Raw genomic sequence first — 24389 nt, forward strand, 5'->3', positions numbered from 1 at the left:
TTCTTTTTGTTTATGTGGTGCTGAGGAATCGAACCCAGGGCCTCAGGCATGCAAGGCAAGTGCTCTACTACTGAGCCAGCTTCCCAGCCCAGTATATAATTTTTCTAAACACAGTCTTTCCTATTATTGGCTTGAGATTAAATGGTCTTAAAATTTCACGACATGTAGATTGAGAAACAATTTAATGAGTTAGAGATTATTTTGAAATTTTGCTGTTTAGGGAACATTGCAAATTACATTTTCTATAGAATTTGGTGTGAAAATATTGAAAAACATTTAAGTGATATTTAAAAACACCACTCTCCTTTAGCCAAGGTTTGTGCTTATTGAGCTCATTTATTTAATCTGGTCCCTGTAGGATTTCTGTTCAGTTATGTTTACATAAATTTATGTTTACATCATTGTAAAACTTGACTTACCTTGTCTTTTAGTGCCTGCTATATAGAGAACTGTTTCTTGAAACAATTTTTTTAAATCTTTATTTTTTATTGTTATTATAAAGATGATGTACAGAAGTGTTGCAGTTACCTAAGTTAGGTAAAGAGTACATTTCTTAGCTGGGTGCCAGTGGCTCATGCCTGTAATCTTAGCTACTAAGGAGGCTGCGATCTTAGGATTGTGGTTCAAAGCCATCCCAGGCAGGAAAGTCCATGAGACTCTTATCTCCATTTAACCACCAGTAAAATGGAAGTGGTGCTATGGCTCAAGTGGTAGAGTGCTAGCTTTGAGCTGAAACTGCTGAGGGACAGCACCCAGGCTTAGAGCTTTAAGCCCCACGACCAAAAAAAAAAGGACATTTCTTTTTGGACTGTGTCACCTGGAGACAAATTTTTGTATAACTATGATGAATAAATATAATAAATACAAGCACCTGCTGTGTACCAAATACTATTCATGCTTGGCTTATAGAAGTAGTCAAGTAAGATCAAGTTACTGCCTGTAGGAGTTCCTAGACTCTAATCTGGCCTATTAGGCTGAGTTGTTACTCCTGAGCAAATTAGTTTGGTTTGGCAAATTTTGAATATATTAAAGTTAAATTAGTTTCTCCTTTTTCAAAATGTACTACTACTCAAAGCCTTATTAAAAAAAATTTTTTTTGGATGGTGCTGGGAATGACACTTAGAGCCTTGTGCCTGCCAAGACAAGTACTCTACCAATAAGCTATACTCCCTGTCACAGAGCCTTTGATTCTATTACCTTGCTATTCTTCCAAGGTAGGAGAAGCACAATAGATGTCACTATTTTCCTAAATGTATTTGTCATGGAATCATGTTTTGCAAGCATTGCAGAGAAGGGAATATTTGTTGGGAAATAATTACATACTGGAATTCTCATGAAGGGGCTGACACTGTCAATTCTATTTAATAGAAATATAAGCTAGAAAATTGAGGTGCTGGCTTGTTAGCTTCTGTGGGGATAGTCTCTCCTGACTATAGTGGGTTTAGATTCCTAAAACTTCTTCCATCTCTCCTTTTCCCTTAGAGCCTATTTGTTACAGAACTTCAATGAGGAGGGAGCCACTGAAAAACCTTCCAAAGACAAACTGCAGGGCTTTGCTGCTGTCTTAGCTATTGGCTCCAGTAGGTGCAAGGCAAATACTCTGGGTGAGTGCATGCATGTCTTTGTAGTAATTGTCTCACTACTTATCTACTGGTGCTGACCATTTGTTGGATCCTTCCTTTGTGTCAAACGTTTATATGATTTTGTTTTATTGATATTCAAATAACTGTATGAAGTATTGTATATTTTCATTCGTTAGGAAACTGAGGCTTAGAGAAGTTTATTTGATCCAAATTCTGTATCTTACCAATGATAGTGTTAGTATCCAAATGGATCTGTTGGTTATAAAGCATAAGGCTATTTTGCCTTTATCATATGTCTGTGTCCTTTTTATTTGTAGCAGTTATGAAGACAACTATTACAGGTTTAGAATTTCTTTGCTGGGTTAGGAATGATTTGGTAGAAAATTAGAGTTGAAAATCAGAGGACTTGAGAGCAGGATTGGAGTTCATTGCAGAAATTGCTCTTAAATTTATGGTCATTTCTGTCTCCCTTAAATTCTAACTTTTAATATTATTCAGTTTCACTCTACTTCACTGAATGTTCTTCCCTGCCCTCAGGATTTGTGTTTCGGAGGAAAGAGACCAAAGTGCCACCTTGTCAAGGTGTTCAGTGATGGTTGTGGCCTGACTTGCTAGGATCACTCCCCTTGCCTGTGTTCAGTTACCTTTACTTCCCAGATTAGAAAGTGAATTTGATGAGAAGTAGAAGCTTCCTGCAGTAATTGTTAGCTGGTTCTTGAACTGCTAGTGACATACTCACCTAAGCTGTCTTAGTAATTACTTTGGTGACCTGGCTGTAATGTTCCTTTCTGCATCTGGGTTTGGCTTTTTAAATCTATTCTGATCATTCCTCACCCATACTGTTTCCTCCAGGTCCAACCCTGGTTCAGAATTTGCCATCATCAGTGCAGGCTGTATGTGAGTCCTGGAATACTATCAATACTAATGAGTTTCCCAACATTGGATCCTGGGTGAGTCTGAATGCTGATCACCACCCCTTCCGTGTTCTGTTCTTATTCTTAGGCTTAAGCTAGCTAAACGGGAGAATTAATAGATTACAGCAATATTTACTATGCTGAGTCAGTAATCAATTTATCAGTTACTCACGTGGTTCTCAAATGTTTTTTTTTTGCTTCAGAGTTCATGTAACCAGAGTACAAATGACTTTATTTCTCTGAATTTTGATTTTTGTCATCTGTCAGATATGGGAATGTGGTGATTAAATTAAAAATGCTTAGCATTTTTACATCTCAATAAATATGAACCTGTCTCTTTTTCTTTTTAGCTTATGTGTAAGGACGCCGCTTTTTTTCCCCCCATGATTTTATGAGATACCTAGAAGGTTCTCTAGGCTTTTGGATCCTGTTGGGTCTTTTGTCAGTTTTCTTGATCTTTGGTTATGTTCTATTCAAATTACCTCTTTGAATAGATTATCCTGTTATTAAAGTTCATGAAGACTATAATCTTGCTTTGTAATTGAGGGTTTGTAATGAGGAGGGAGCCACTGAAAAACCTTCCAAAGAGAAACACCTCAAGCTCCCTGCACAGTTAACATCTTTATAACAGAGACCAGATACATTGTAAAATCCAGCACTTTCTCAGTCATTATAGGCAATATAATATAGTACTACAGATATTATATATCTATTATATATATTGATATATTGGGTATTTGTTTTTTTTTTAATTTTTATTTATTTTGTATTGTGAAAATACTGTACAGATGGGTTACAATTAGATGGGCAAGATAATGAGTACATTTCTTATCAAGCATTGTAGCCTCCTCCTTTGTTATCCCTTCCCAGCTTCCTCCTGCCCCCCCCCCCCCCCAATCCTCCTGGGTATTTGTTATATGTACTGGTATTTGTTTTTTGTTTTTTGTTTTTTTTGGGTCTGGTCGTGGGGCCTGAACTCTGGGCCTGGGTGCTGTCCCTCAGGTCTTCAGCTCAAGGCTAGCACTCTACCACTTGAGCCACAGCGCCACTTCCGGCTTTTTTCTTTTTGCTTATGTGGTGCTGAGGAATCGAACCCAGGGCCTCAGGCATGCAAGGCAAGCACTCTACCACTGAGCCACCTTCCCAGCCCCTGTACTGGTATTTGTTGTATGTTGGAATTGATATTGGATATTTGTTGTATTTAACCGTTAACTTTGGGCAGAAATTTGTGAACTGCCTAATTCCCCCATGTGGTGTACCTCCTAGACCAATAACTAATTGTGTACCCTTCCCAGGGCCAGTAACAGGGCTAATAACTAACTGTTGTACTCAGCAGGTCTTAGTTTAACTCAATTTTTTTTCCTATTGGAGAATTTCATCTAGGATATGTAATATATCTGTTCACATCTGATTTGCTTCCTTTCAGCGCAATGCCTTTGCCAATGATACTATCCCTTCTGAGAGTTATATCAGTGCTGTGCAAGCTGCTCACTTGGGAACTCTTTGTGGCCAGAGTCTGCCTCTGGCTGCTTCCCTGAAGCATACTCTTCTCTCGCTGGTTAGGCTGACTGGAGACCTGATTGTGTGAGTACCCAGCCCCTACCCCTGAGTGCTCTTTGTATCAGTTTTCTTAAAGGAAGACACTGAGAGTTTTTGTAACTATACCATGATGTTTCTCTTGTGTCCTCTTTCAGCCAAGAGAACCTGTTACTCCAAAGAATAAACACTTACCTAGAAATCTTTGGTCTGAAGGGCCTAAGAGTATCAGCTCTTCTCTTTCTTTTTCAGAAAAAGCCAAATTGCTTTAAAACCAGTATTAGGATTTGTAGGTGTTTGGGCTTATATTTTACAGAGATTGCTTGATAATGTTTCTTTCTCCAGAATCATTGCAGTACTTAGGCTTTGTCATCATAAGGAGTAGGGCAGGCCACCAGTGAGACTATTTGTCTTTTTTTTGTGTGTGCCAGTATTAGGCTCTGAACTCAGAGCCTTATGCCCGCATTTGGCTTTCTCACTCAAGGCTGTTGCTCTACCACTTGAAGCCACACTGCCAGTTCTGGCTTTTTGGTGATTTGGATCTATGAGCTTCATGAGCTTTTCTGTCTAGGCTGGCTTTGAAATGAGAGCCTCAGATCTCAGGTTCCTTTATGGGCATGGACTACCAGCAGCTAGCTCAGATTCCTCCCTAGGGAGGATTACTTAGTTTTTAGTTAGTGTTCTCTCTCTCTGTCTGTTTCTATTTTTGAATATTACAAAATACAGCTCATTAATTTGACATAGTAAATGTATCTTTCACATGGAAATTATTTTTGCCTCTGATATAATGGTGAAAAAAACTCAGAATTACCTGCTTATATTATACTGAAAGTAGCCATCAAGGGAAGAAAGTGAATAAACTCTCCACAGTTAATAATTGAATTACCCAAACCCTGCCTTGTATCACTTTGGGTGAGTTTGTTCACTAACTTGGTCTGTATCTCTGCTGAAGGTGGGCAGATGAGATGAACCCACCACAGGTCATTCGGACCCTGCTACCCCTTCTTTTGGAGTCCAGCACTGAGAGTGTTGCTGAGATCAGTAGCAACTCCCTGGAACGCATCCTAGGCCCTGCAGAATCTGATGAGTTCCTGGCTCGTGTTTATGAGAAGCTGATCACTGGTTGCTACAACATTCTGGCCAATCATGCAGACCCCAACAGGTGAGCTGAAGGAGGAAACCAGTCAGGTTCTTGTGCCCTGTTGATATGAGATGAATGTATCAGCACAGCTACATTTACCCTAGCTGGATACTGTGCTGTTAAAGTGGAAACTCTGCTTTGTATTCCTTACCCCTTCTATCATTCTTCTTTGTCCTTTCTCACCTCTTCTTAAAAGAATTTCAACATATTTCATTGTTTTATTTTTTTCATGCCTATTAAAGTACTAGGGTCATGTTTGTTCTCATTCAGTCTCTCTGTCACCTTCTCCCCTCCTGCTGACACCCACCTTCAGCAGAACCTGTTTTTTTTTTTAATTTTTTTTTTTTATTATAAAGTTGATGTACTGAGGGGTTACAGTTACATAAGTCAGGTAATAAGTATATTTTGTTTGGACAATATGTCCCCTGCCATGTTTTTTTTTTTTTTAAATTCATTTCATTTTATAAGGATCTTGTCAGGTTTACCAGTTTGAAAACAGTAAATTCATAATCAACACTTAAAGACAAACTTCCCTCAAGTCTTTGTTTTTCATTCTGCTACCTACATTTAGGCTTACCCTTTCATCTACAATAGCCATATTTCATTTCATAAGATCTGAACTATATATAGAAGTATGTATTAATGTATTTTTTAATGTTTTTATTGTAAAAATACTGTACATAATGAATTTTTTAACATAAGAAATTTAAAACAATTTAGCCATGCAGAAATGATTTGTCCCAGATTATCCCCTCAAGAAAAGCAACCCTCAGGGCTGGGAAGGTGGCTCAGTGGTAGAGCGCTTGCCTTGCATGCATGAGGCCCTGGGTTCGATTCCTCAGCACCACATAAGCAAAAAGAAAAAAGCTGGGAATGGCGCTGTGGCTCAAGTGGAGAGCGTTAGCCTTGAGCTGAAGAGCTGAGGGACAGCGCCCAGGCCCAGAGTTGAGGCCCCACATCTGCACCCAAAAAAAAAAAAAAAAAAAAAGCAACCCTCAGATCACTGGCTGGTATGAATTAGGACTCTGAAGTTCAGATGCCTTTCCTATTTGATTTCCTAGAAAGAGGGTAGTAAAATAAGTTGTGTTGTTGTTCATTCATGAAACATTGATTGGACATTTAATATGCGCTGTTAGACTTCATACTCAGCTTTGACAGAACCAAACTGAACATTGCCCTTAAGGTCTAGTTGTAAATGAACTTTGAGTTTTAAAAGTCAATGTGAGGAAGACATAAACATGTCTTACTATTGGTGGCTAATTTTTCTTTGACCCTCAGTGGACTGGATGAGTCTATCTTGGAGGAATGTCTTCAATATTTGGAAAAGCAATTAGAAAGTAGCCAGGCCCGTAAAGCCATGGAAGAATTCTTCTCAGACAGGTGAGTGGTATCTGGCTTTATTCAGTGTGACCACTGAATCCTCCTGAAGCAGGGAGCTGTATGTGTTGACTCAGGTGTCCTTCTCAGGGACTGAGGAAGGTCTGCATGGATGCCTGTCCCTTGGAGAGGGCTTAAGTTAATTTCTGACTTCTTGAGGTTGTTGATGAGGGGTTGGATTTCAGGACCACCTGTGGTTCTGAAATGGTCACAGTGGCCATTTCTCCCAAAGGAGATGAGATTGCGAAGAAATAGAAATGGGTTCCTTTTATGTGAAGCTTAATGTGATTCTTCCATTTCCCCCTCCCGCCTTGCAGTGGCGAACTTGTGCAGATCATGATGGCCACAGCCAATGAGAACCTTTCTGCTAAATTCTGTAACCGAGTCTTGAAATTCTTCACCAAACTCTTCCAGCTGAGTGAGTGACAGCTTTTAGTAATCTTCTTAGGGGAACTTTGATGTCCAGCTAATGCTGTTCCTATCTTCTGCCTGAGTTTAACTGCAGCATGAAAATGCTAACAAGTGGAGAGAATCCCTCAGAGAAAGTTTGGAAGGAACTTGACATTCTTGAGGCCTTTCCTTCTTTTCTGGCTTTTGGTGTGCCCTGTTCTTGCTTTCCCCTAGTCCTTCTTCCTTGACTGTAGGTTTTGGTCTGTTCCTAGCTGAGAAGAGCCCTAACCCCAGCCTTCTGCATCTCTGTGGCTCATTGGCACAACTGGCTTGTGTGGAGCCTGTGCGTTTGCAGGCCTGGCTCACCAGGATGACTACATCACCCCCAAAAGATTCTGATCAGCTGGATATAATTCAGGAGAACCGGCAGCTGTTGCAGTTACTGACCACGTACATTGTTCGGGAAAACAGGTAGAGCAATTACATGCATGTCTGTTGTCTATAACATTCTCATGTAGAGCATCTACAGCTAGCTTTCCTTCAGGCACTATACTTAACATTTGCAGTGTTTTCATGGTTTCTTTTTCCCTTACCAGGAATCTAGTGTAGCTTCTTGTTTGTTTCCCATGGAGGGACTGGGAAGGTAGCTCAGTAGTAGAGTGATTGCCTTGCATGCATGAGGCCCTGGGCTCGATTCCTCAGCATCACATAAGCAGAAAAAAAAAAGGCCAGACTTTCCCATGGAAAGTCTTCTGGTGTAACCTAGTCTATTACTTACAACTGGAGTGAATGTTTGGTGCTCTAGGAGCCCATATCTGAAGTTGGGATTATGTCTTATATTTTTAAATCAATTTAATCACTGTTACAAATTTGAAATACATGAGAGTCAGATCCTTGTTGATTACTCACCAATTTGCTCTTTCTTTTCTAACAGCCAAGTTGGAGAAGGTGTGTGTGCTGTCCTTCTGGGCACCCTGACCCCTATGGCAACAGAGATGCTGGCCAATGGTGATGGGACTGGCTTTCCTGAACTCATGGTTGTGATGGCCACCCTGGCCAGTGCTGGTCAAGGTGCTGGTCACCTTCAGCTTCATAATGCTGCTGTGGACTGGTTGGGCAGATGGTAAGATGCTGAAATTGTAGGAACCTGTTTGTAGATACTTCACTGTGTTGGAAAAGAGAAGAGTAATTGTAGGTTCTTTGTAGCTGAGAGTAAGTATGAAGGGAACTTAAATCCCTACTCATTTTTATTAAGGGATAAGGTAGCAGCCAATTATTCTGTTGAGATTTCGTTTTCATTATTTCCCTAGTAGAGTTTCCTGTTTGTTATTCCCAAGAGAAGTCCTTGACAGAATACTGAATTTAAGTGATAGTTCTAAGACCAGAATAGCCCAAGTTGTGTTACTGCATATGAAATAGTTTTCTAAGAACACTTCTGCATCAAGAGTCCCCATTGCTTCAAGGTTCATGAAGATATTTTCTTTCTTTGGTGCCTCAGATGATTTTTTGTTTCCCTTCCTTTTTGTTTTCTTTGGGACAGCAAGAAATACCTGTCACAGAAGAATGTGGTTGAGAAACTGAATGCCAATGTAATGCATGGAAAGGTAAGAAAAGTGAGAGTGACAGTAATCAGGGAACAGGGGAAGAGTATTCCTGTCTTTATGATCAGGCATAGCTTTCTCCTTACTGTGGCTTCTCTCCTTGGTTAGTCTGTAGAGAACAAAGGTGATAATCTCACCTAGTAGTGTACAATTGCTAACTCTGTGCCATCTTTCAGGTGGCAAGAAATGATCTTGTGGTGAAAACATATGCAGTGTCACGAGTTCCTGCTACTCTTCCGATACTGATGTGTTGTGGGAAAAGTCCCTGCTTGTGCTTTTAATCTGTGTACTCTGAATCAGTATTGCAGCTCCAGTCCAGATCATAGAATTGCTCAGTGTGCCTGCAGGTTCAGAGTTCTGTGCTGAGAAAAAAAGGGTTTGAGACTGACAGATAGGTTTAGGTACTTTCCATTGCTCTCCTCTTATGAACCTGGCATAGTGTGTAGGGGCAGATAACCAGCCTCTGATACTCCACAATGTTTCCAAGTCATCTCTTTTCTGATTTCCTGCTAACCATGTTTTGTTTCATTTTAATGCCAGCTAGACCAACTAAGTTCTTACTGATTTGTTGGTACATGAGCCTTTTTTTTTGAGATGTATTCTTCTAATCTTGGTACCTTTAGTCTCCTGAGTGCTGTGATTAGAGGTTTGCAACACGCTCCTGGCTTTTTTTTTTTTTTTTAATTGTGAAAATACTGTACAGAGGGGTTACAGTTACATGGGCAAGATAATGAATACATTTCTTATCAAGCATTGTAGCCTCCTCCTTTGTTTCCCCTTCCCATCCCTTCCCATCCCCCCCCCCCGCTCCTCCCCTTGCACCAAAGTTGTAAAGTTCACTTTCGACATAACGATTTGTACATCTCGTTGTTGCAATGGGTCCACCTGTATCCCTAATTTTTCCCCTTCCCCTCCACAAATTATACCGACATCAAATACAGTGACAGCAGGGGTTATACTGTGGGGGAGGGACATACAAAGCAACTTTGTACATCTCGTTGTTGCAATGGGTCCACCTATATCCCTATTTAAACGATTGGTTTTTCCCCTTCCCCTCCACAAATTATACTGACATCAAATACAGTGAAAGCAAGGGTTATACTGTGGGGGAGGGACATACAAAGCAACAAAGAAATAATCTTATAAATGTGTTAGAAATAATCTCATGAAAGAAAAAAAACATTTGAATATATATCTTAGGGTTCATTTCCCTAACATCACCTTATCTGACCTTTTCTGTTTGACTCAGACATATACTAGATATTGCAAATAAGGGAAACCATGGGACCTATGTTTCTTTGGGCCTGGCTTACTTCACTTAATATAATTTTTTCAAAGCCTTTCCATTTCCTAACAAATGGGGCAATGTCATTCTTTCTGATGGAGGCATAGAATTCCATTGTGTATATATACATTTTCTTGATCTATTCATACTGAGGGGCATCTGGGTTGGTTCCATATCTTAGTTATAGTAAATAATGCTGGAATAAACATAGTTGTGCTGGTAGCTTTAGTGTGGTCTTGTTTGTGATCATTTGGGTAAATGCCCAAAAGCTGGGTCATAGGGGAGTTCTATGTGGAGGAACCTCCTCCATACTGCTTTCCAAAGTGGTTGAACAAGTTTACACTCCCACCAACAATGCAGTAAGGTTCCCTTCTGTCCACATCCCCTCCAGCATCTGTTGTTATTAGAGTTCTTGATTTTAGCCATTCTAACTGGAGTGGGGTAGTATCTCAATGTTGTTTTGATTTGCATTTCTTTTATGGCTAGGGAGGTTGAGCATTTCTTCATGTGTCTATTGGCCATCCTTCTTTCCTCTTCAGAGAAGTTTCTCTTTAAGTCTTTAGCCCACTTATTTATTGGGCAGTTGTTTCTTTTTTTTTTTTTTTTTTTGTCGGTCATGGGGCTTGAACTCTGGGCCTGGGCGCTGTCCCTCAGCTCTTCAGCTCAAGGCGAGCGCTCTACCACTTGAGCTACAGCGCCACTTCCGGTTTTCTGGTGGTTTATTGGAGATAGGAGTCTCACAGTCTCTCCTGCCCGAGCTGGCTTTGAACCGCGATCCTCAGATCTCAGCCTCCTGAGTAGTTGGATTACAGGCATGAGCCACCAGCGCCCGGCTGGGCAGTTGTTTCTTTGAAGATTTGTTGTTGGGGTATTTAATTTTTTTGAGTTCAAGGTATATTTTAGATATGAGATCCTTGCCCGTTGTATGGCTAGTGAAGATCTTCTCCCAATCCGTAGGCTTTCTATTGATCTTGCTGGTTATGTCCTTTGCCATGCAGAAGCTCTGCAATTTCATGCAATCCCATTTGTCCACCCTTTCTTTGATTTGTTGTGTTTCTGGGTCTCTGTTAAGAAAGTTTCGGCCTGTGCCAACAAGACCTAGGGTTTCTCCTATTCCATCCTGTAATGTTTTCACAGTGTCTGCTTTGACTCTAAGGTCTTTCATCCATTTGGAGTTGATTCTGGTGCAGGGTGATATATAAGGATCTAGCTTTAGTTTTCTACAAGTAGTTAACCAATTTTGCCAGCACCATTTACTGAAGAGGCTGTCTTTCTTCCATTCTATTTTTTTAGCTCCCTTATTGAAGATTAGATGGCTATAGGTCTGTAGGTTCATTTCTGGGTTTTCAATTCTATTCCATTGGTCCTGAGGTCTGTTCTTGTGCCAGTACCAAGCTGTTTTGATTACTGTGGCTTTATAGTAGAGTTTGAAATTTGGTATTGATATTCCTCCAGCAGTGTTCTTTCTGTTGAGGATCGTTTTTGTTATTCAGGGTCTTTTATTGTTCCATATGAATTTTTGGATTGCCTCTTCTATTTCCTTGAAGAATGAGGTTGGAATTTTGATAGGTATCGCATTGAATTTGTAGATAGCCTTGGGAAGTATTGCCATTTTCACGATGTTGATCTTTCCAATCCATGCTTCTGGCTTTTTAATCCATTGTCTTGTCACACTAAAATGTCAGAATGCAGAGGAAGAAACTTAGAAATCAGAGTCTGGTGCCAGGATTTTGGGGGGTTCATTTTGCACACATGTACAATGTGCAGTGGTTTGCTGGAAAAATTTTCTCTTGATCTCTGAAGATGTTCCTTTCCATGATAATGTAAAACCTGATAATTGATTACTTTTGATAATGGGTAAAAATGCTAATGATAGGGAAAATAGTAGTGAGAGCTTCTTCATATTTATTATCTGGCTTTTTCTTTACGACTTTTAGTCTCCTTTTGAGTTTCATTCTCCCAATTTCAATTCTACTCTATTTTGTTGTAAGACTTTGTGAATAGTTGTTTTTGCACTTAAGAGTGAATGAACATAACACTAATTCAGTACAATTTACTGACAAGCTCCAGGTAGACAGTAGTAAGAGTTTGGGAAATAGTTAACTAAAATAACATTGCTTTGCAGTCTATCTTTACATGGTTCCTTTAATCTTGAGTTTTATTGAAAAGGTCTTATGTAATAAAGCCTGGAGAACTAAAGTTTATGTTGGGTCTTCTCTTATAGCACGTGATAATCTTGGAGTGCACATGCCATATCATGTCTTACTTGGCTGATGTCACAAATGCCCTAAGCCAGAGTAATGGTCAAGGCCCAAGTCACCTGTCAGTGGACGGGGAAGAGCGAGCCATTGAGGTAGACTCAGACTGGGTGGAGGAGTTGGCAGTGGAAGAGGAAGATTCACAGGCTGAGGACTCAGTAAGTAATCCCTAAATTAACCTTTCAGGTAATGGCTAATTAGCATACTAGTAAGTCTTTGTAGCCCTTTGCTTTCTTTCTGATCACACACCTGTGAGGCTCACACTTTGTTGTTTTTCTAGGCCCCACATTGCAACCATAGTGATCTAATCTCTTGATAGAGGGACTCTTCAATAATCATATGACTTTTTTCTATCTAGAGTCACTTTTCCTGCTCCTTGAGGCTTTACATACAAGATAGAATGTTAGAGATAAAGTCTTTATAGGAATGGTGGGAGCTCTCTTATAGAGTAGGCATTAAGATTTTTTTCCTTCATCACAAAGCCGTAAGGTTTGCACCTGAAATTACAACATATTTTCAGCCTATTTCCAATTGGGACACGTTTCTGTTGATCATTGATGAGTCTCCTTTGGGGACTGAAGCAGGTGTTTTTGTGGGTACATAACTGGAAGGATATATTTCTAATTAAAAAGATTTACTGTCTTTCAAGGATGAAGATTCTCTTTGCAATAAACTCTGCACTTTTACCATCACACAGAAAGAATTCATGAACCAGCATTGGTAAGAGTCTTCCATTTACACAGAGGCTAGTTGGGCCTTGTTTGTTGGCTCTTCTGAGCTTATTGGCTGGTCCTTACTCTTTTTAGGTACCACTGTCATACCTGCAAAATGGTGGATGGAGTAGGTGTATGCACAGTGTGTGCTAAGGTGTGCCACAAGGACCATGAGATTTCTTATGCCAAGTATGGATCCTTCTTCTGTGACTGTGGAGCCAAGGAAGATGGAAGCTGTTTGGTGAGAGCGTTGGAATCTTCACTGAGCTCTAAAAGAAGCTTGTTGGTGATATGAACACACTTAGGCCAAAGTGGAAAATTCCCACATACCTTTCATAGTACTAGTGTCTAGGGACACAGTCTGCTGTTACTGATGAACTATACAATTTTGGCCTATGTACCTTATTTACAGAATTAGAGCCAGCATATTCCTTAAAGATCTTGAAGCCAGTCTTTTCTAAGAAATGCCCACATTTCAGGTGTGATAAGGAAGGCCTGCTGTTATATATGGACACCTAAGTTAGGTATTAGGTGAATACCATGAATTTAGTCTTTTGGATAAACATGTGCATACTTAACCAGCTTCTCTTTTCTCTCTTAAGTTCTTAGGGCAGTATTTCTCTTTTTTTATTGTTTTTTGAGAGGTCTCACTATATAGCCTAGGCTGTTCTTAAAACTTCTGATCCAGTTGGGTGCTTGTAATCCTGCTAGTTAGGTGGTTGAGATGTGAGGATTATAGTTCCAAGCCCAGGCAGAAAATCCTGTAAGATTCTTATCTCCAATTAGCCACCAGAAAACTGGAAGTGGTGCTATTGCTCAAAGTGGTAGAGCATTAGCTTTGAGTGAAAAGATCATGGACAATGCCCAGGCCCTGAGTTCAAACCCACCAGTTGGAAACAACAACAACAAATACCTTGTGATCCTCTTACATGAGCCTCCAAAGTGCTGGGGATACAAATGTGAGCTACCACACCTGGCTGTCAGGCAGTATTTAACCTCAGCCTGTGGCAAGAATTCATGGACCCAATAACATTTCTATCCCTAGGCACTGGTAAAAAGAACTCCAAGCAGTGGCATGAGCTCCACCATGAAGGAGTCTGCATTTCAGAGTGAACCAAGGGTTTCAGAGAGTTTGGTTCGCCATGCTAGCACCTCACCAGCCGACAAGGCCAAGGTCACCATTAGTGATGGAAAGGTCACTGATGAAGAGAAGCCCAAGAAGAGTAGCCTGTGCCGCACAGTAGAAGGTTGCCGAGAGGAGCTACAGAACCAGGTGAAGCTTACTTGTGGCCCCTAGTCCAGTAAACAGAGTTTAGAACCTGACAAGTTTGTGTGAGAATGCACAAAACTCCCCTGACAAACTATCTTTTCCTAAGTTTGACGATCCTCAGTATGAAACCTCTTAGCATGTGCTTTGAGTTTCTAGCAAAGAATTTCTGACTGAGGAATATAGGGGTATTGATGAGGGCAGGTGGGAGGGTAAAAATTATGTAATACCATAGTACATATTTTGTCTGGAATTGCTCATTTACCTGGAATGCAGAAGAGGATTTGAGTGGTTACTTTCTTAAATTCCTATCCTATATTGGATGGCAGAGAAGTTACTGTATCTGCTAGGTGCCTTGAATGATGAAGGTGTCACTGTAGGACCTTTGGTTTAGAAAGTTTGCTCTAGTTAGTAGCAGAGTAGCATAGACTACAGTCAGACCCAGGATTATGGAGAAAATGAGATGATGGTGAAACTATCTATCTGGAAGTAAGGAAACTGGATTCTGAAGGAGTTCCTGGCTAGATTATAAGGAGGACCCATTATTATTCTCTTTGGTTTATTTTATTTTTTTCACTGTGTATTTCAATTTTTCTTAGGCCAATTTCTCCTTCGCTCCTCTCGTGTTAGACATGCTCAATTTCCTCATGGATGCCATTCAGACCAACTTTCAACAGGCTTCGGCTGTGGGGAGCAGCAGCCGGGCACAGCAGGCCCTTGGTGAACTGCATACAGTGGACAAGGTGGTTGAGATGACAGACCAGCTGATGGTGAGTGTGGCAGGGTCATGAAGTTTGGTGGGCAGAGGAACCAGCATGCCGATCGGAATACCAGTGTACCCAACATCCTCTGAGGAATGTACTTGGAAGTGCGTTCCAGACATTTAGAACTTAGAACCCAAGCTATCATATCCCACAACCATATGTAGACAACAATCAACATATCAAGTGTGTCTTTGAAAGAGAGAATCCAGGTTCATTTTGAGCTGTCCAGGCAATCTATTTTTTCGTTTATATGAGTATATGAATCTTTCAAGTGTGGAAACCTCCATTTTGGGGCAATTATATTTAGGAATTTTCTTTTTTTTGGTCAGTTGGGCTTGAACTCAAGGCTTGGACTTTGTCCCTGAGCTTTTTTGCTGAAGGCTAGCGCTCTTTCACTTTGATCCACAGTGCCATTTCTGGTTTTCCAATGGTTAGAGATGAGTCTCACGGATTTTTCCTGCCCAGGCTGGCTTCAAACTACAATCCTCAGATTCAGCCTCCTGACTAGCTCGGATTACAGGTGTGAGCCACCAGGACCTGGCAGGAATTTATTTATTTATTTTTTGTCAGTCATGGGGCTTGAACTCTGGGCCTGGGCACTGTCCCTCAGTTCTTCAGCTCAAGGCAAGCACTTGACCTCTTGAGCCAAGCGCCACTTCCGGTTTTCTGGTGGTTAATTGGAGATAAGAGTCTCATGGACTTTGCCGCCAGGGCTGGCTTTGAACTGTGATCCTCAGATCTCAGCCTCATGAGTAGCTAGGATCATAGGCGTGAGCCACTGGCACCTGGCATAGGAATTTATTTTTTACAAAAAATAGAAAACCCCTTTTTTGTATCTGCTTTTCTAGGATTCACCTAGTTTGCAAAAGAGTTTTTCTCTTTTGCTTAAAGCCCTTGATAAAGACCATGTTCCTTTAGTTGTTAAATGTGACATGGATATAAGGTATTAGTCATTATCCATGTTCAAAGCAGTTGCTGGGAACTGTATATAGCATTTCCGGGGTGCCCTTCCCCATCTACCCTTGGAACTGCAGTGGGCAGTGGAGGAGGGCTCAAGGCATGCCTTGCGCCCAAGGACGTCACACCTCACAGGTGGCTGTTGTTACTGGAGAAAGAACATTTGCTAAGAAACGTCCCAAATTCTGCTGTTTTACTAACAGCCAATCTGTTCTGCTGTTTTACTAACAGCCAATCTGTTCTAGAGAAGTGGTCTTAAGATTTATAGATAATGAAGATGAAATTAAAAAAGACTGAAGAGGGATTGGATAGAGTTTCTGACTGAATTTTGCCAGGTTAGATCAATGAGAGAAAAATTCCATCTAAGATCATCTCTGATCTTTTTTTTTTTGAAAGGGGATATATCTTTTTTTTAAACTTTTTTTAATTGTGAAAATAACGTACAGAGGGATTACAATTACATGGGCAAGGTAATGAGTACATTTCTTATCAAGCATTGTTACCTCCTCCTTTGTTTCCCCTTCCCATCCCTTACTACCCCCCCTCTCCCCCATCTTTTTTTTTTTTTTTTTGCCAGACCTGGGGCTTCAACTCTGGGCCTAGGCACTGTCCCCGAGCTTCTTTTGCTGAAGGCAAGTGCTCTAGCACTAGAGCCCACAGTGTCACTGCTTTTGAGTAGTTTATTGGTGATAAGAGTCTGAGGGGGTTTCCTGCCCAGGTTAGCTTTAAACTGCAATTCTCAGATCTCAGCCTCCTGAGTAGCTAGTATCATGATGATTTTACTGAAAGAAAAATTCCATCTATCATGATTTTACAAGTGAAAAGACGTTTTAACATGCTGTAGTACTTGTTGAAAAATTCACGATAATTTATTAGAGTAAAAACTGATTATTGGTGCTGTGACTCAAGTGGTAGTGTGCTTGCCTTGAGCTGAAGAGCTGAGGGATAGTACTCAGGCCCAGAGTTCAAGCCCCATGACTGACAAACAACAACAACAAACAACTCAAATTTACCACACACAGTTTGAAGTTGGGATTGCTTTTTCTTGCCGGTGATGGGGCCTGAACTCTGGCCCTAGGCGCTGTCCCTCAGCTCTTCAGCTCAAGGCTAGCACTCTACCACTTGAGCCACAGTGCCACTTCGGCTTTTTCTGTTTATGTGGTGCTGAGGAACTGAACCCAGGGCCTCATGCAAGGCAAGCACTTTACCTCTGAGTCACCTTCCCAGCCCTGGGATTGCTTTTGAATGACTAACTTGTGCAGTGTTGGATGAATGTGACATGACTCAGTGATCCTTATTACTTACAATTTCTCTGCTCCCCTGTGTGCTAGGTTCCCACCTTAGGCTCCCAGGAAGGTGCCTTTGAGAATGTACGGATGAATTACAGCGGAGACCAGGGCCAGACTATACGGCAGCTAATCAGCGCCCACGTGCTCAGGCGGGTTGCCATGTGTGTTCTGTCTTCTCCACATGGGCGCCGCCAGCACTTGGCTGTCAGCCATGAGAAGGGCAAGGTGGGTCCTCTAGTCATTTCTCTCTTATTTTCATTATGTCTGTCTTAAATGTTAAAAAGAACAGAGAGGTGATCGTGCTCACATCTGCCTCCTGTGGGGAACTTCCACTGGATCTCAAATGTTTAGGGACTACATGTCATGAATGTTTCCACTTGAAACTGGTGTAATTAGTAAATTCCCACATGAAACATTCCTTCACAAACTAGGAGAAGGCAGTGAGCAGTATTTATCCACAATTTGGATAAATACTCGCCCTGTTTGGTGCATCTAGAGGCACAAGCTGAGGAGCAAAAACCCTCAGGTGATCATCAGTGCTTCTCTGCCTCTGAGGATATGGGGACATTTGTGTTTTACAGAATGAGAAGTTGGAAGAGTGTAGGTATCTTAATTTTTGCTTTCTAATAATTTAAAAAAGCATCTCATGTATGTTGGAAAACAACAGTGATACATAGGGATTAACTTGTGTGAAATGATTATCAGTGATTTGTTCTGCTCTTAGTAGAAGGAGGAAACAAAAGATGTATGTGTTTGTTCTACAGGGTAGTAACTCGGGGCTGGGAACGTGGCTTAGTGGTAGAGCGCTTGCCTTGCATGCATGAGGCCCTGAGTTCAATTCCTCAGCACCACATAAGCAAAAAGAAAAAAGCTGGAAGTGGCGCTGTGGCTCAAGTGGTAGAGCGCTAGCCTTGAGCTGAAGAGCTGAGGGACAGCGCCCAGGCCCAGAGTTCAGGCCCCACGACCAGACCCAAAATAAAATAAAATAAAATAAGGGGTAGTAACTCATCTAGATGTTTCCTAAGAAACACACAAGAAGACACTATGAGATAACATCCCTATTTAAAAGGGTTTTTGTAACTTGCTCTCTGTTAAGGGGACTAGGGTTAAGAATAAACTGGTGGTGATTCCTTTGCAGATCACAGTTCTTCAGCTCTCTGCACTTCTGAAGCAAGCAGACTCCAGCAAAAGGAAGTTGACTCTGACCCGCTTGGCTTCTGCCCCTGTGCCCTTTACTGTGCTGAGCCTTACTGGAAATCCCTGCAAGGAAGATTACCTGGCAGTGTGTGGCTTGAAGGTAAATAGTCTAGGAGTGATTACTTGAAGCTCTGCATTCTACTTATCTGTCATTGTCTCAGTATTGTTTCTTACTGAGTTTTTTGATGAAAACTTAAAAGCAAGAGAAATCTTTCTTTTAACTTCCAGATGGCTTCTGTGTTGTAAATAATCTGTGTTTTAGAAACCTGAATATGTCCTTGGACAGTGTGAATACTAGAAGGCAGAGAATATTAGAGAAGGCAAAGAAATGCATAAACTCTAACATGAATTAGCTGAACTGTCCAAATGATGTTTTAACCATTGTGTTCTTTTACTTGTACCTAGGACTGCCACGTGCTCACCTTTAGTAGCTCGGGTTCAGTTTCGGATCACTTGGTGTTGCACCCTCAGTTGGCAACGGGGAACTTCATCATCAAAGCCGTGTGGCTACCTGGTTCACAGACTGAGTTAGCAATTGTTACAGCAGACTTCGTGAAGGTACAATTTTAGCTCTGTAATGATCTTGTTTGGCTTTTAAAGAATTATCTTTACTTTGTGCTATCTTCTTTCAGAAACTAAAAAATAAAACAGCTAACATTGGTGGTTCCCATCTGTAATTCTATTTTGGAGGCTGAGAATGGGAGGATAGTTGTTCAAGGAGCAACCTGGATAGAAAAGTCCAAGAGACTTCTTAGTCCATAGGCAGGCATGGTACTATGCCTACATTCTGTCTAGCTTTGTGGGAGGCTGAAATCAGAAGGCAGAAAAGTCTGCAAGATTCCATCTCAGCAGAAGAAGCTGAGTGTAGTAGCATCCATCTGTCATCCCAGATATGATTATAGACCTAAATAGGTGGACCACTCTTGGGGTTTGTACCTGAACAGGAAGTAAGAATTTATCTAAAAAATACCCAGCATAGCCGGGTGACTCTTGATGCTAATTGTAGCTACTCAGGTGGCTGAATTCTTAGGACCATGGTTCAAAGCCAGCCTGTGCAATGTCTGTGAGACTCTTATCTCCAGTTAACCACCAAAAAGTTGGAAATGGAACTGTGGTCCAATTATAGAGCACTAGTATTGAGCACAGAAGTGGCTAGGCTCTGACTTCAAGTTCCAGGACCAGCATTCACACACACAAAAGTACTCAGAATAAAAAACATCTGGAGGGCTGGGATGGTGGCTCAGTTGTAGAGTACTTGCCTTGCATGCATGAGGCCCTGGGTTCGATTCCTCAGTACCACATAGCAGAAAAAGGCGGAAGTGGCACTGTGGCTCAAGTGGTAGAGTGCTAGCCTTGAGCTGAAGAGCTGAGGGACAGCGCCCAGGCCCAGAGTTCAGACCCCATGACCGACCGCAGCTCTTCTCCCCCCCCCCCCCACACACACCAAAAAAAAGGTCTGGAAATGTGGCTCAATAGTAGGGATCCTGCCTAGTAGGCAAGGTGCCCTGAGTTCCAACCCCCCAGTACTGCAAAACAACCCAATCAAAACAAATAAAGCACATTGGTTGCTTTTTGTTACATTGCTGAGTAGGTATTCTTTGCTTATAGGCCATTGATTGATTCTGTGTCTGCCCTTGTTATGCCAAATATATTTCACTTACTGTACTTGTTACAGAATTTATTAGTGTATACTCCTGTCCTACTTCTTTCTTCAGGAGAGTAAGAGATGTTTATCTTTTGTGCACCACAAAGCATAACAATCAGTAGGTGCTTGTTGAAGAATGAATGTTCCTATTAGAATTCATCAGGGTATTTTGGGGATGGGACTGAAACACATTATCCTTACGTATTCTTTCTTTCACATGGTAGATTTATGACCTATCTGTGGATGCTTTGAGTCCAACCTTCTACTTCCTCCTGCCAAGTTCGAAGATAAGAGATGTTACCTTCCTTTTCAATGAGGAGGGGAAGAACATCATTGTGATAATGTCTTCAGCTGGGTACATCTATACTCAGCTCATGGAGGAGGCCAGCAGTGCCCAGCAAGGACCCTTCTATGTCACAAACGTACTGGAAATCAATCATGAAGATCTGAAGGTTGGGACATATACAACAATTCCTGTGTTGCTGTTCTTTTTTGGATGCTTCTGACTTTTTATTTAATAGCAGAATCTTTGGTCCTTCATGACCAAACTGATTCAACGTTGCTGTATTCCCAAGATATCTGTAAAGTTTGCCCACAGGGCTCTCATGCTTAGCATGTGGGAGTACCTACCTAATCATGATTTAAAACTTGTCACCTTTCACCAGTAAGAGTAACTAATACGCATGTGTGTCTTTGCTTTCACAGGATAGTAACAGCCAGCTGGCAGGTGGTGGTGTATCAGTGTACTATTCCCACGTGTTACAGATGTTGTTCTTCAGTTATTGTCAGGGAAAATCCTTTGCAGCCACCATCAGCAGAACAAGCATGGAGGTGGTGCAGCTCTTCCCTATCAACATTAAAAGGTGGGAATCAGTACTAAATGTCTACCTTCCAAGTGCCCCTGTTCAGCAGAGCTTTCCTGTGCTAAGTCAAGTGAAGCATGTTTTTCTCTGGCAGTCAGTCCTCCTTCATTGCTAAATACAGGCCAGGGTAGTCAGTTTGGGATGCCTGGGTAGTTTGTCCTCCACTATGGAGACCCCAGTTTGTAAGAAGTAGTTGGGGGCAGGCTGCTGTTACACAGAAGGAAAATCTATAGTGAGGGCAGCAGTGTGATTTTAATAATTACCAAAATTTAGAAGTGTCTCATAGCACTTGTCCTACTATATCCTTGAAGTTTTCCTTCTTGGGAACGTACCTCTGAGGAAACTGAACATGGTGTCGGTACTAGGGGGAGGGTGGTTGGACCTGAGTGGGCAAAGTAGAGACTTCCATAATCACACATGAGTTAGTTTTATTTAGAGAAGAGGGAGGAAAGGATCAGGATCTCTGAGCACTTCATCTGAAATTTCCTGGTATGGAATGAAAAAATGTGGACACCAGTTTGCACACGGGTTGAAATGCTTGGATATCTTTATAGATCATCAGCAACTCCATGGCCCTGCATAATTCACAAATCACATAGGGTCATCTGTTCCTTAGACCATGTCAGCCTAGCAGTAGAGGTGCTAGTTGGATCCCTCCTGCGGGCACATGTTAAAGTGTGCTACATGTGCCTATGACTTAGGGTAAAAGTGACCTTGATTAAGGATATTGTTCTGAGGTCACTTAGCTAGTTAGAGGGTTGCCCATAGATCAAGAGAAGAGCTATCCAGTGGTAATACCCTAACTGGCCAATTTTGTTGTTTCCAGTTCCAATGGTGGCAGTAAGACTTCTCCTGCTCTCTGCCAGTGGTCTGAGGTGATGAACCATCCTGGCTTGGTGTGTTGTGTGCAGCAAACAACAGGTGTGCCTCTGGTTGTTATGGTGAAACCAGACACTTTTCTAATCCAGGAGATTAAGACTCTTCCTGCGAAAGCAAAGGTCAGTGCCAGATTCTCCCATCACTTTCATATGAGCTTGGTCTGCATTTAAAGTTATGAAGCTATTTCATGTCTTTCAGCAGAGGTCTTTAAAGATTTTTCAAGTCATGTGTGGTGGTGCACAGCTGTAATCCTAGCACTAGGAGGTGGTGATAGAAGGGTCGTGAGTTCCAGGCCAACCTGAGTACCATAGAGAGATTATGTATTAAAAAGCCCCCAAAACAAAAATAAGAAATTATATTTTCTTCTAGATGCCTTTTCTTTTGTTACCCTCTTCACCCCTACCTAGCTGATAAGCCAGTTGCTTTTCTGCTTCTTTTTCTCTGATTCTGAGCACTGGGTGTGAGAACTGACCTCCTCTGTTGTCTGCTCATTCTAGATCCAAGACATGGTTGCTATTAGACATACAGCCTGCAATGAGCAACAGCGGACAACCATGATCTTACTGTGTGAGGATGGCAGCTTGCGCATTTACATGGCCAATGTGGAGAACACTTCTTACTGGCTCCAGCCGTCCTTGCAGCCCAGCAGTGTAATCAGCATCATGAAGCCTGTTCGAAAGCGCAAAACAGCTACAATTAGTAAGCCCTCTCCAGGCCCCAGGAATGAGCACCGTAGTGTCTTAGACAGCATAGCATAGGCTGTGAGGATACTAGCTGACCTGCTTTGCATACTCAGGAAAAGTCAGAGATAAGAGAGCTAGCCAGTTTTCTGAAAGCAAGGGTCCACATGGCAAGTGCTTTTTGACTGTTGGCTGTAGGGCAGCAATTCTTTGGTGTCCCAGTCTGATGTCTTCATCCTTGTTTGAGGTATTTTCTTTCTGCATTTCAGGAAAGCTTGCTTGCAGCATGGATCTGACTGAAGAATAGATCCCTTTAGTTGTTGATTTCCCACAGAATAGTGAAGATCATCATAGCTCTCTGAGCCATGGTGGACTTAATCCTGGCTAATAGAGAATTCTAGGTAGATAGGCTGATAGAGAAATCTTGGGTTTAGTAGGAGTGAACTGGCTAAGCAAAGATTATTGTGGGGATCATGATATCTTAAATTTTTATAGTTTTTGAGGTGATTTTGGAGCTCATCTAGAGCAATGAACTGTGAGTTAGTACTTCCTATTGTTTGTTGTAAGCAAACAGAGCCCATTCTTATGAACTGTGAACCCAACACCAATACCAGATTTTGTTTAGCTAAGTCATCTGGCCACTCAGGAGCTGATGACATGTGAGTGTAAAACAAACACTAGAGTCCACTAGGAGGAGTAATATGTGAGTGTGGGTGGTCTGGGCAGTCCTCAGAGTAGAGGCAGAGGTGCCAGAAACTTCAGACAACCATGATCTCTGACAGTTTGATATTCTTCTTCATAGCAACCCGCACATCTAGCCAGGTGACCTTCCCCATTGACTTCTTTGAACACAACCAGCAGCTGACAGATGTGGAGTTCGGTGGTAATGATCTCCTGCAAGTCTACAATGCACAACAGATAAAGCACCGGCTGAACTCTACTGGCATGTATGTGGCTAACACCAAGGTGAGGACTGCACCTGTCTGGGTTCAATCTCTGAGTAGAAAGATTTGTAAACAGAAGGGTTGAATGGCACGATTCCTTTTAGAATGCATATAGGAAATATAGAAAGCACTATTCTGATTAAATGGCCCTTGAATAAATGCATCCTATCAGGCTACGTTTCTGCCATTATCCATGGGGTACTGCAGAGGGCAGAAAGAGGTGATTAATGCTGGGCAGAAGGATGTCTGCCATAGAAAGGAATCCTTCCCTGTATATTTTCTTGAACTCCTTGGGAGCAAGAAAGTCAGGAGCTAAAAGAAAAATGTTCTTTCTAGGTGTATAGCTGAAATAGTATCAGGAAGGATTTCAGACTGAACTGAAACTTCTTTTGGTTTTCTGATGTTCATCTTTCTGTCTTGACAGCCTGGTGGATTCACCATTGAGATCAGTAACAACAACAGCACTATGGTGATGACAGGCATGCGGATCCAGATTGGGACCCAGGCAATTGAACGGGCCCCATCATATATCGAGATTTTTGGCAGAACCATGCAGCTTAATCTGAGTCGGTCACGCTGGTTTGACTTCCCCTTTACCAGAGAAGAAGCCCTGCAAGCTGATAAGAAGCTGAACCTCTTTAGTGAGTCACTTACCTCTTGTCTTTCTCTTTGTGACTGTAGATTTGATGGCTACTGGTCTGTGGCCTTCCAGTGTTCTGAACCACTGAGTGCTATATTCCTCAACCTCCACACTTAACTTTGTGGTCTATTTCATCTGGAAACTTTGAGCTTCATATGAGATGTAAAAGAACCAATATTCCTAGGGATGAAGTCTTACTTAAGAAAGGAGCTGGGCTGGGAAGGTGGCTCAGTGGTAGAGTGCTTGCCTTGCATGCATGAGGACCTGGGTTCGATTCCTCAGCACCATATAAGCAAAAAGAAAAAAGCCAGAAGTGGTGCTGTGGCTCAAGTGGTAGAGCGCTAGCCTTAAGCTGAAGAGCTGAGGGACAGCACCCAGGCCCAGAGTACAGGTCCCATGACCGGACCCCCCCCAAAAAAAAAAAAAATTAAGAAAGGGGCTATGGTTTGGTAAAACTCAGTTAAGG

General features: G+C 41.7%; 1 protein-coding gene across 7 annotated transcripts in view; it reads left to right on the top strand.

The window, feature by feature from the left end:
- Ubr4 (ubiquitin protein ligase E3 component n-recognin 4) overlaps positions 1–24389 on the top strand; it is a 131217-nt gene that overhangs the window by 38816 nt on the left and 68012 nt on the right. For all 7 annotated transcript variants that reach the window (XM_070037809.1, XM_070037811.1, XM_070037814.1 and 4 more), the window contains exons 26-48: positions 1483–1604; positions 2436–2533; positions 3924–4081; positions 4986–5195; positions 6453–6554; positions 6869–6969; positions 7214–7412; positions 7876–8064; positions 8482–8545; positions 12052–12243; positions 12735–12805; positions 12892–13039; positions 13844–14071; positions 14665–14835; positions 17118–17300; positions 18214–18372; positions 18678–18830; positions 20142–20369; positions 20623–20780; positions 21607–21778; positions 22157–22358; positions 23142–23305; positions 23708–23924. In XM_070037809.1, coding sequence (XP_069893910.1) covers positions 1483–1604; positions 2436–2533; positions 3924–4081; positions 4986–5195; positions 6453–6554; positions 6869–6969; positions 7214–7412; positions 7876–8064; positions 8482–8545; positions 12052–12243; positions 12735–12805; positions 12892–13039; positions 13844–14071; positions 14665–14835; positions 17118–17300; positions 18214–18372; positions 18678–18830; positions 20142–20369; positions 20623–20780; positions 21607–21778; positions 22157–22358; positions 23142–23305; positions 23708–23924 — 3689 coding nt within the window. The remainder of the gene's footprint in view (positions 1–1482; positions 1605–2435; positions 2534–3923; positions 4082–4985; positions 5196–6452; positions 6555–6868; positions 6970–7213; positions 7413–7875; positions 8065–8481; positions 8546–12051; positions 12244–12734; positions 12806–12891; positions 13040–13843; positions 14072–14664; positions 14836–17117; positions 17301–18213; positions 18373–18677; positions 18831–20141; positions 20370–20622; positions 20781–21606; positions 21779–22156; positions 22359–23141; positions 23306–23707; positions 23925–24389) is intronic.

The sequence above is a fragment of the Dipodomys merriami genome, unplaced genomic scaffold, assembly GCF_024711535.1.
Source record: "Dipodomys merriami isolate MVZ:Mamm:240054 unplaced genomic scaffold, mDipMer1.0.p SCAF_28, whole genome shotgun sequence".
NCBI classification, from domain to species: Eukaryota; Metazoa; Chordata; class Mammalia; order Rodentia; family Heteromyidae; genus Dipodomys; species Dipodomys merriami.